Source organism: Aptenodytes patagonicus, chromosome 12 (assembly GCF_965638725.1).
Source record: "Aptenodytes patagonicus chromosome 12, bAptPat1.pri.cur, whole genome shotgun sequence".
NCBI classification, from domain to species: Eukaryota; Metazoa; Chordata; class Aves; order Sphenisciformes; family Spheniscidae; genus Aptenodytes; species Aptenodytes patagonicus.
Window position 1 is genome coordinate 7,043,212 of NC_134960.1, and position 11,643 is coordinate 7,054,854.

The window sequence follows — 11,643 nt, forward strand, 5'->3', positions numbered from 1 at the left end:
GCTGGGGTTTGGGATTTTTTTTACTGCAGTTTTTTCCCCTCCCCTCTCTCTCTCCTTCTGGCCTATTTTTGTCTTTTGCAGGGGCTCAGGAGTTTTCCTGAAACAGCTTTTCCGAAGGAGGCTACTCTCAGATGGACGGTCGGTGGGAAAGTCTTCGCTTCCCCCCGCCATCGCTCCTCCTACACGCCCCGCGCTGCTGCTGCTGCTGCTTGGAGCTGCAGCCGCTTTTTGGAGCATGCAGAGGAACACAGCACCCGAGGGGGGGGAGAGGAGTAAAAATAGTCCCTTGCAGCCTACTGGGGCCCCACTTCTCCCTGAGGGAGCTATGGCCAATTGGGTTAGGTAGGACCTATTTCAGTCCCCCCACGCTCGGTGAAGGCCTTTCTTCCCATGACCCTGTTTGAAGATGCTGCCTCCCCGTGAGGAAGAGGGGGGGGGGCTCTGCAGATCAATGGGGCGGGCTGCCACCGAGCCCCTTCTCCATCTCTGGGGTGGTGGCCGGCACGCAAGGGAAGAACAAACAGTCCGTGCTGCTGCGGGCAGGGCTGAATCATTGGTGGGGACCCCCCAGCCCCGGCGGGGGCATGGGAGGGCAGGGGGGCAGCGGAGCCAGGCATGGAGCACGGGCAGGTTTGCTTGGCTCCTTGCCTGGCACGTGGGGGGCGAGCGGGGCACGCTTACCGATGTTGGGGTGCTTCAGGAGGCGGCAGATCCGGGCTTCTCGTTCCAGCTTCTGGTGATCTGAAAGAGGCAACGGCCCTAAATTAGCATCTTGGGAAAGGGAATAAACCGCTCTCAGCTCCTGCCGTGCTCTCTCGGAGGAGCTGCCAGCATGGGAAACCTGGGGGGACAGAGCAGCTGACAAGAAGCAAACCCATCCTTTTTTTTGTTTTTGCTAAAGGGTTTGGGGACATGTTCAGCATCAGGGCCTGATGGACAGTATCCCAGCACGGATGCAGCCCCCAGGCAAGCCCCCAGTCACCGATGCCATGGGCAGACCTGGGCTTTGGATGATCCCTCACCCTCCTCTCTCCCTTCTCTTTGCTGAACAACTCCCGATCGCTTCCCGAATCCCCCGGAGCTGCCTGGGTTATCACTGCCAGCAGCACCTGTTCCGTTTTCTCGTATTCAGCCAAGCACAGGCAATCAGCAAGGACATTTCTGGCCCCGCACGGTACAATTTGAACAATCGAAGATAGAGCCAACCAGCGAGAGATGTCAAGCTGAAATGGGGCTATCCACTGCTCCTCCCCTCTCTCCCAGCCGTTTCACATCAGGTCTTTGCTATCCTACATCGCAAAACCCTGGCTCTGAAAATTGGCTTAGCTCTGGTGCCTGTCTCCGATCAGGCAGCACAGGTCCCTCTCCCCAGCTTTCCCCGGGCTCGGGGATGTGAGACAACGGAGCTCTGGGCAAAGCAAGTTGAGCTGAGCCAAAAAGCCTCCACCCTGGGGCAGCCCAGAATGAATTTTCAAATAAATCTGTTTCTTTTCCCCTGGCTCTGCACTTTTCTCCCTCCTTATACCTGACCCAGCCACCCTGCGTGGAGGTGCCTTCTCTGGAGGCATTTCATGCTAGCAGGAACCCAGCAGCCGGGAGAAGCGAGGATATAATTAGGGCTGCTCGTCTCTCAGCGCTATTGCTGTTACCTTGCAGGTTCACACCCCAGGGTCTCGCTCTGCATCGAACCAAACCTGGGTGTCCCCGACTGCTCAGACTTGAAGGATACGTAGACCCTTCCCTGCGGAGGCTGGAGCCTTCCCCAGGGTTCAGTATCCCCCGTCCAGTGACCGCGGGGCTCGGCACGAGCAAGTCACCCCAGGGCTTGGGGTTAGTTTTGCAGCCTGTGCTGGGATCCGCGAGCTGAAGGCTGGGACAGCCTCGGTGGCCTCGTTCAGCTCCCCATGGCGTTCCCCCCTAATGGGGGACAACCTCCCCAGGGTGGGACGGGGCGACAGGGAGAGGTCGGGGTTTAGGCTGTTGCTTTTCTCAACCAAAATCCAATGTGGGGTGGAGGACAGGGACAGGATGGAGGGACAGTGTGACCAGTGGGGAAAACACTCTCCGGGGAATGGGGGAGCTGCTTTCTGCCCCCTTTTCTGCTCCTGCCTGACAGTGATCTTAGGTGAGTCACCGATCGTCACTCTCTGCCTCAGTTTCCCCATCTGCAGCACGAAGGCTGGGGCCAAATAGCCCACGGGGAAGCCCAGCATTGCTGGTGTCCAGTAAAGCTCCTTTGCTTGCTTAGAAGAGGCCAGAGATCACAGGAGAGGGAGGTGAATGTGACCCTGAGTATGGAGCAGCTCCCGGCACCGCTCTGTGTGCCTGCACGCCGCTGCCAGTCGAGCCTTCAGCTGCACAGGGGAGAGCGTGGCTGCTGGCGGGGGGCGGGAGGTTGCCCCATCCCTTCCCTGCCACGAGCCGCCTGACTCGGCCCTGGCTCCCCGGCTGAGCCGCAGCAGCAGCAGTGCCGTGCAGCCCCCCCCACAGCTGCTGCCCCCCTCTTTGTACCCTCGCAATCTGTCGCCACCGAAATGCCTGAGGAGGCAAAGCCCGGCACAGGCAGCTTGGCGGGGAGCGTTGGGAGGCTGGTGGGGTTCGATAAACCACAAACAGCACGGGGAGGGGGTGGGAGACCAGCGAAAACCAGGCGTAATGGAAAATGGATCAGGGAGTTTAAAGGGGGGCAGAGATGGGGTCCCTCTGAAGGGGAAGCGGACAGAAGTGGGGACCCAGCGGCACCCGAGGCTGGGAAAGGTGCTTATCCCTACGGGGTGAGGGCTGGGGACCCCTGCCCGGGGACCCCCGGGCAGTCCCCAGCGGCAATGCCCCGGCAGGGCATACCCCAACGCATCCAGCTGGCCTTTGAAGGGCGAAGCCGTGCGGGTGCGGGGGAGGCTGCCGTGCCTGCGAAGCTGCAGCGCCTGGGGATGCAGCCCTGGGTAACCCCGGCTCTTCCCCTTGGCATGCCCTGGTGTGCGAGCACCTGGTAGAAAAGGTCGCGGGGGAGCGTGGCCATCGCTCACCCCCGTGCCACGGGCTCAGCTGCAAAACCCAAGGGGAAGAGCTGCCTGAAATAAGCTGCCTGCCGCCCGGGGAGCGAAGGCAGCCTGCGCTCCCGGGGGTCTGCTCTTTCCAAGGCTGCGTGGGTCCTGCTCGGGCAGAGCTTCTCTGCCATCAATGCACAGTGAGAACGGGCTGGGCGCGGGGGCAGAGCCCAGGGCTGGGTCCCCGGGTCTGCGGTTTCCTCCGAGCATCGTGTGGATACAACCTCTGCACGGGGTCGCAGGCTGGCAGGGGACCCCCCGGTTGCGCAAATCTCCGGGACACAGCTTGCAGGGGCTTTGCCCGTGGGTGGGACAGCTGTGCCAGAGCAGCGGGGCAGAGGGACAGAGGGACAGGGGGATGTCCCTCAGGCAGAGGAACCCTGCCAAGCCTGGGGGGGTCAGAGCATCCTCCCACCCATGTGGCATGGCACATCCACCACACGGTGAAGTGCTGCTGGGGGCAGCGAGCCACGGCCGCAGCCCCTCTCCTGCCCCACAAATCCAGCTGCTGCCTGGACCCAAAACCCTTTTCTCCTCCAAAAACTCCGGTTTCTCTCCTGCTGGCTCCCTGTGTCAGCAGCCGGGAGGACGTCTGAAGAGACCATGGGGATGTTTTGCAGCTCCTCTCACCTTCCCCGCAACCCCTCTCCTCTCTGCACACCTTCCCTCCTGCCCTTCCCGTGTGACACAGCCGGTGGCACATCCCGGTGGGGATGTGTCCCTTTGGGGATTGCTCCCAGCCTGGGGAAGCGCCACCCCCCATGCTAGCACTGCAGAAATGGGGGTTTCAAGGCTGTTAGCAAAAGCAGCTGGTGATTTCAGCTGGCAGAGCAGGGAAAATAACCTCGACGAGGTCTCTCCAGGGGACAGAGAGACAGACAGACAGAGAGCCGCTGCAGGAACAGCGCAAACCCCAGAAGAGGATGGAGAGGGGCAAACTGCCGGAGCGGGCGAGTGGAGGCAGGAGGGAGCAGAGGGAAGGCGGCTCAATCTGCTCCTCCAGGCAGCCCTGCAAACCGGGAGGCGTTTGCTGCCCGCTGCCAGCTGGGGTGCGCAGGCAGGAGCCGAGTGCCGAGGCCAGCACCGCACACCCTGCCCGGAGCCCGGCCGGCTGCCCCGGGCTGGGAGCCTTTGGCCTCGGAGGAAGGGGATGGTCTGCATCCCCAAAGAGGGGGGCAGCTGGGAGAGCTCAGTGTCAGTGCTGTGCCACTTTGGCAGCGCTGTGGGAGGGAGATTGCAGAGCACTGGTTTAATTTGAGGTCAGAAAGGAATTTGTCACTGTTTTCTGCGTTTCATTTTTGCCTTCGGAGGTGAGCAGTGGCGTCAGGGAGAGAAACCGAGGGAGGGAGTTAATTAAACCCTCCCAGCAGGGCGCTCGCTCCCGGCACCCATCCTGCTCTCCCCAGTGCACCCGGCCAGGAGGAGCCGGAGCCGGGGACACGGCAGCTGCTGTCCCGTCCTCTCCATCCTCCTCATCACAGCTCCTCTGCCAGATGCCTGGGGGCAGGGGGGTCTTCAGCTTCAGGCTGAAGCTTTTCTGTGCTGGCTCAGCTCAGCCTTGCCCCGAGGAGCAGTCAGGACAGACCTGCCACCACCTCTTCCAGCAGCAAAGCAGCCAGCGTGCTCCGCCGGGGCGATTAATTAGACGGCAGTGAGGGGTGAGGGCCCATCTCCAGACAGGAATGAAATCGATCCCCCACCCAAAGAACCTTCCCATTTCACTGATGTAGGTACATGAGTAAGGAAATCCACAGCCCCTGGGAGCGGGGACGGGGGGGTCAGCGGGGGGCCCTCTCAGGGAGGTGATGCTCCCGAAATAACTGTGCTACCCAATGCCCGAGGCCGGCAGCAGTTTGACTTGCTGCAAGGCTGTAACCATAATTTTGCCGTGACATGGTGTGCAGGGTGGTGGTGGTGTCTTAGGGAGAGAAATGGGGTCCTACAGCTCCCCGGGCAGGTTGGGGTCCGGGAGCCCCCCAGAGCCCTGGCACAGCCGAGCTGCAGGTGAATCCCCGCGATCCGACGGGATGCGGTGAGCAGCCACCAAGATGGGACGTCAAGGAGCTCAGTGTGTACCGCAGTGGAGACAGGGTGGGATAAGGGGGTCCCCCACCGCACATCAAACACCCCCCGCCTCGCCGCACATCAAAGGCATCATCCCGGCGCCGTGCAGAGGGGACAAATTCCCTGCTCTGCAAACCCTGCTCGCCTCTCGCCTCCCTGAAAACGCCCCCAGCACCTACCTCGAGCAGACAGCTTCTTGGTGTTGATGATCTTGGCCGCATATTCTTGTCCTGCCAACACCTTCACGCATCTCCGAACGATGGAGAAAGCGCCCCTGGGAAGACAAGAAGCCGGAGGGAGAGGTGAAGGGCTCGGCACGGGCAAAGGCATGGCTCAGCCCTGACATGCCTGTGGGGCGAGGGGCAGCCACAGGCACGGGGACGGGCACGGGGATGGGTGCTGGCTGGGGAAGGGGCTTGGAGAAAACATGGAAGGCTCTCCGTGAGCTTCCCTGCACCCCTGTCCTCGGGGGATGATGGGAGCAGGCACAGGTAGACCTGGGGATGAATGCAGGATTTGCCCCTCCGTGCTCCCCGGGACACCCCTGGCATCATGCGCCTTTCCTCCGCTCCCTCCCAGGCTCTGCCCTACCTATCCCCCGGGAGAGAAGGGACAGTGATTCACCGGGGGTACTGGCTCCCGAGGGACACCAGGATGGCTGCAGCTGCCACGCAGCACTCAGCCACTTCACTTTTGTCCATGTATGTGTCTTTGCATGCTCTAGACCTTGCAATCGCAGCAGCACTTTGCAGAAGCGGGTGTGAGCCCCAGCCACGGGTGCAGGTGAGCGGTGCAAGGTCCCCCCCCCCAGCTGCAAACCTGTGGCACCAGCAGGGACAGCCCAGGCGACCCTGTGAGCAAGGACCACCGGAGCCAAGCAGGACGGGGATGGACGATGCTGTGGCTTGCGCACATGTGAGCCAACATGCAGGGGTCTCCTGGCAGGCAAATGAGCACGGGTGCTTGGGAGGCTCCAAAGAAGCCCCTCGGCCCCTGTACCCCGAGCCCTGCCAGCTCGTGGCACTGAAAGTGCCGGCGCGATGCCGGGAGCTGCGGCATTGCACACACACACGCGCAGACGCACACTCCAGCCCTGCTGAGCACAACCTTTGTACCAGGTTCCCTTTCCTGCCAAACCTCTCCAATCACTAAAATAACAACTATCAAAAGCAATCTCACCTCCCGCCCCACCTTCCCCCCCGCTCCCCGTCGCCCTGCTCCCGCTCCCTGCAGAGGAATAAAAGGCCGCAGGCTGGCGAGCGGCGGCGGATAATTGATTTTACCGGTGGGGGCGGGTGGAGACGGGCAATTTGGGTTTGCATGTGATCTTTAGGAGAACAGGTGAGCAGCGGGGTGCAGAGGGATGGGGCGGGAGCCCCAGCGGAGCCGGCAGCCCACGCACCCACCGCCGCCGTGCAGAGCATCGCTTGCGGCACGTGCCAGGCAGGAGCCGGGGGAACAGCATCCCGGAGCTTCCCGGCCTCCCCGTCCTGCCATTTAATCCTGGCTGCTGGAAGAGCCTGGCTATTAACATCCCTGTAGTCTGGGGGAATTAATAGGAAAGAAGGGGAGAAATGCTTCGTATCCAGCTTGTCGTGGGTGGGGGAGACCGGAGCCATCGCCAGCCCCATGGTGCTGCTCTCCCCGTCTTGCACTGCCTGGGGTCTGGGGTCTCCTGTGGGTCCCTGCCACCCGAATTTCCTCTTTTTTTTCATAAAGACGTGTGCTGCTTTTGCAGTGCCAGGAAAGCCTGCAGGAGTGAGTGCAGCAAGCAGGGAAGCCCCCGTGCCCACCACCCCCGCTCGGGGTTTCTACCCCAGCCGCAGGGTTTCGCTGTGGGACCTGACGTGGGGTTGGAGGGACGTAGGTGTCCCGGACCCCCTGGAGGCTGGGGACCCCCGGCCACTCCTGGTCCCACTGCCCACAGCCACTTACTCATCCATTTATTCAAGCTAAACCGAACAGCGGGGAAGGGGGAGCCGTGGGAAGCAGGATGCGGCAGCCGGGGACGGGATGCGCCGCACCGGCAGAGCACAGGGTTTCGCACCCCCGGCTGCATTTGTGGTTTTTGGCTCCTCCGGGCCTTTTTAACAGAAACCAAAGCAAGACCCTGTGAGCCCGGAGGGTGGCGGGGACATGAGGTGCTGGGCGCGGGTGCAGGACACCCAGGGGTACAGCACGCTCTCCATAGCCCTGTCCCAGTCCCAGTCGGGTCTGCGCTGGCCGGGACTCCCCCCACGTTGGGTGTTTGACCCCACTGGGCATTTCACAGCAGCCAGGCTCTGCTCCCCGTGCCAGGCTGCTCCCGTGCTTCCCAGCCCCATGTGGGATCTTCCCAGCCTGGGGGAAAAAATCCCACCTTGGCTCCATACACATCTAGCATCTCCTTCCCCACGAACGCAGGCATCCCCCCTCTGCAGCGGGGGCTCACGGCACGGTGTGAGCAGTGCAGGGGGTGCCAGGCAGGGAGCTCAGACCCATCTTGCTGCCAGAAACCCCTTTGGAAGGAGACGTGTCCTGTTCCCCGGCCGTGGGCAGCAGTGTGGGTCCCTTCCTTGCCTGGCCGCTGGCTCTTTGGATGGGGCCGACCCCATCACCGGTGGCGGCCGGGGGCCCCCATCTCTGCCTGGCTCGGAGGTGGGGCATTCATCCTAGATGAGACAGCATGTCCTAATTTTAGCACTGGATGGCTATGTCACCCACAGGGCCATGGGTAGAGACCGTGCCCGTGTCCCCCCCGACGGCTGCCATTTCAGGGTGATGCTGGACCCGCAGCCCAGCAGCCAGCCCTGTCCCTCCAGCCCCGAGCCCTGGCACTGCTGGGTCCCAGCCCTGCAGCCCCTGTCCCTTGGTCCCCCAGGGCCAGGCATGACCCCCGTGCCCCGTCCCCACGGCCTCCCACCGCCAGCCCGAGCAGCGGCTCTGCCACCGGGGTGCTCCGCTTCTCCCTTTTTCACACCTTCCCTGCCAGTGCCAGGCTGCGCTGCTGCCGCCCTCCCTCTCTTCAACACCTCCTCTGAGGCATTTTATCTCCTTTCTAGAGAGAAGTGTGTGGGCTGGGGATTTTTTGTTCCTCCATATATATTTTTTTTTTCCTTTTTAATAAAACCCCTCTCCTGCAGCTCTGGGAGTGGAGGGGCTGATCGTACCGCTCGGCACGGTAATTGTCTCCAGCCTCTCCCTGAACCTGCCGCGGGGGCGGATTCAGAGGCGCCGATGGAGCTGCACTTTATGTTTGTCCTACTCTGGGGGCCGTGGGCAGGATCCTCTCCCCGTCCCCCCCCCACGCTGGCCCTCGGCCTCACCCCATTCTCTCCTGCAAGCGTGGGGTGGCGGCGGGGATTGGAGCAGCCCCTCACTTGCTCGGCTTTGCCAGGGCTGCCATGGGAGCAGGTTTTCCTCAGCTCCGTGTCCCCTGCTCGGGACAGATGCCCTCCCTTGTCTGAGAGGTGCAGGGATGTGCCAAGGGCTCGTGCCCCACGGGGCAGGCTCTGCAGGCTCCCCCCCATCTCTGCCCCCCCCCCCCCCCAAAGCCCTGTCATGGTGCTACCATTAGGTGTGTGGCATCTTAAACCCCCGGCTTGCCTGAGTGTCAGGATGGGTGACAGCCAAGGAGATGGCAAAGGAGCACAGTGGGTGCAGCAGCCTGGCACCCAGCACCTCCCCTCCTGCCAGCCAGGCTCAGGGACATCCCGCGTGTCCCCCAGCAGACCATCCCAGTCCCTTGGGGACAGCAAACTCAAGACGGAGCCTTTTTGCCCCGAGCCCCTGTGGGATGCTGCTCCCCTTTGGGGTCTGGGTGGGGGAGAGCTGTGCTGCCCACCCTGCCTTGCCCCTGCCAGGACGCCCCCACCCCAACCGGCACCGGGAGCATCTTGCTGGGGGAAGAATGCCGTTTCCCACCGTGAGCGGCTGCCACAGCAGAGCAGAGATGCGGCGCTTCATCCTGGTTTCCCTCTCTAAGCCCACAAAGTGGAAATTTCCCCATGGGAAACCGCTGATTTTTGAATGTGCCAGGATGTGCTGGAAACCATCCCGGTGGAAAATCCCCAACCAGCTCCACGGCACTGTGACCAGCCCAGTGAAGCCCCTAACTCGGGAACATGCCTCAGTGCTGCGGTGGTACCCGCCCCCCGCCGGAGCGGAGGGGAAAGCTGTGGGATGCTCCGACCTGGGGACGCTGCCCCGAGCCGCCGGCCGAGCCGCGCTGCCCCTGCATCACCCTGGGAGGTCGGGCGGGCCAGGCTGGCCGGGGCGTGATGCTGGCGGGGGGCTGGCGAGTCCCTGCTCCAGCTTTGCTCCTTTATTCGTGAACGTGTTAAAATGCATCTGTCGAGGTGGTTTTACACCGTGGTGGTGCCAGGCGGTGCGGGCAGCCCCCGAGCCTGGGTGCTCAGCCTGCTGTGTCAGCGCCAACCTAGCAAAGCATCGCACCCCAAACGCCTTCGGGAGCCCTCCTGGTCCTCCCCCATCGCACCTGGCCTGCAAGCTCCCCTCCACATCCCCGCAGCCACGTCTGCCCAGCCAGGGCCCAGCAGCCTCCCCGCAGGCACCCAGCAGCCGCTGCCTCTCCTGCCCACCCCCTGCCCACCCCCTGCCACCACCACAGAGCCTCAGAGCCCAGAAAAGCCGAGAAACCTCTGGAAAAAGCAGGTCCCAAACCCCACATTGCCACGAGCTCCCCGGCGGGTGCCTGTCCCCCTGCCTGCCACACCGGACCTGCTCCCCGACCTGCTGCTCCCCGCCAGCCCTCACAGCTGCCCCGACGCCGAGGGGATGGACATGCATGTCCTGGGACCGGGGGTCCGCTCGCCTCCGAGGAGCTGCACTTTGTAGCAGCAACCTGGTCTCCCCATTTGGCTGGGGAATATTAGCAGCATTCAGCCTGGCACAAAGTCCTCCCCTGTTTCAGCCTCTCAACTTCTGCATCTTTGTCCTCTCCTTTCTCCCTCGCCCCCGTTTCGCACGCCCACGCGTGTGTGGGCGCGCGTTTAGGCGCAGGCTGCCCTGCGCCCAGACGATGCGGGGCTGCGGGGCTGGAGCAAGTGTCCATGCCTACAGATGGACGCAGCTGCCCATCTGAAGCACGGGCACCAGCCACCCGGCACAGCACCCCGAGCCCGCCACCACGCCGCCGAGCCGCTCCGAGGGGAACGTGGCCTCATGCCCCAGATTTACACGCCAGCTCCGAAAAAAGGCACAGAAACCAAAACACAGGCACACGCCTGCTCACTTTTGCACCCGTTTTACAGCCACACGCTCGGTGAGACATGGAGCATCCCTCTGCCCCGCACGGAGGACCTGAAATCTCCTGCTCCACCCTGGGGTGCTCAGTGCCCCCCAGGATCACCTCGCCATGCACAGGTGTTTCTGTTTGCACACACATGCACAGACACATGCACCCTGATCCAGGCACACGCGATGACACCTGGACCTGCCGAGCTGAGCCCTCCCTGGCAGGAGAGTCAGGTCAGGGCTGTGGCTCACCCGGGGGGCACTTGTGCTGGGACAGGGGCAGGGGTGGGAGACACCCTGGGTCTGTCCAAGAGCCGCCGGGATTCTCCGGGGGCTGCCAGCAGGCTGGGTCTCCTGCAGGACTAGCCAAACCCCGGTGAATCCACACAGAGAAATTCCCTAAAGAAATGTGAGGGGCACCCGCCGCTTTGGCTTTCCTCCTCGGCTGTCCCATCTCTCCTCCCGGCTGGAGAAGTTCCCAGGGGAGCCGGCAGCATCCTCTTTTGGGAGCGGCTTTTCCATAAGAGGGGCTGCTGCCCCCTCCCCGGGCAGCTCAAGCCCCCTGGGGTGACCCGAGCCCCTGGCCAAGCACCCATCGGCAGCCGCCTGAACTCGGGAAGGGACGGAACGGGCAGGGCTAGGGCTGGCAGCCCCCATCCTAACCTGAGTCCCCCCCACCGCTCCCCGGCGCGTTTGCTCCGTGCCTGTCTCCTTTCCCCCATCTCTGGCGGTTCCCAGAGCCGCTGAGGCTCTTCCCCAGCCGGGGCACAGCCCCACTCCGAGCATCCCAGCCCTGACTCCAACTTACTTGCCCAGTTCCTCGAAGAGCTGATACTCCTCGGTGAAGCGATTGCAGGTGATGGTGGCCATCCCGAGGGGCTGGAAATGCTCCCTCCCCAGTGCGGAGTTTGGGGCAAGCAGCTCTCCTCTCGCTCCCTCCCTCTCCGTGTGCTCCCGGGGCTCTCTCCTCGCTGAGGTAAATAAGGGAATATGTTTGATTGACAAGCCCGGAGATAATGATGAGGGCAATTTGTCTTCTCAGCTTCACAAGCCTTCGTCAGCATCCCCGTCCCCATGGCGACCACCACTGCCAGAAACGCCCTGTTTCTGTTGCCGGGGCAACTGCTTCCCAAACCCGCCGCCCGCCCATGGGGACAAGGGCCCTGCTGGGGACCCAGCCCCGGGGGCTGCCCAGGGCTCACCTGGCTGCTGCGGGAGGGGGGCAAGTCTAAAATGCAAATATTAAAGGCAAGTTAAAGGACGTGGCAGTGGTAGAATAATTGGGGCAAAAAGGGTT

General features: G+C 62.9%; 1 protein-coding gene across 4 annotated transcripts in view; it reads right to left on the reverse strand.

Moving 5' to 3' along the window:
• The window catches only part of CAMK2A (calcium/calmodulin dependent protein kinase II alpha), a 37,550-nt gene extending 26,173 nt beyond the window's left edge, over positions 1–11,377 (reverse strand). For 3 of the 4 annotated variants that reach the window (XM_076350159.1, XM_076350160.1, XM_076350158.1), the window contains exons 1-3: positions 11,155–11,278; positions 5,291–5,385; positions 682–741 (exon numbers count right to left, since the gene is read on the reverse strand). In XM_076350159.1, the coding sequence (XP_076206274.1) occupies positions 682–741; positions 5,291–5,385; positions 11,155–11,216 (217 nt within the window). In that variant the 5' untranslated portion in view covers positions 11,217–11,278. Of the gene's footprint in view, positions 1–681; positions 742–5,290; positions 5,386–11,154 lie in introns of all 4 variants that reach the window. The other variant, XM_076350161.1, reaches the window with a different exon arrangement.
• Between the last annotated feature and the right edge of the window lie 266 nt (positions 11,378–11,643).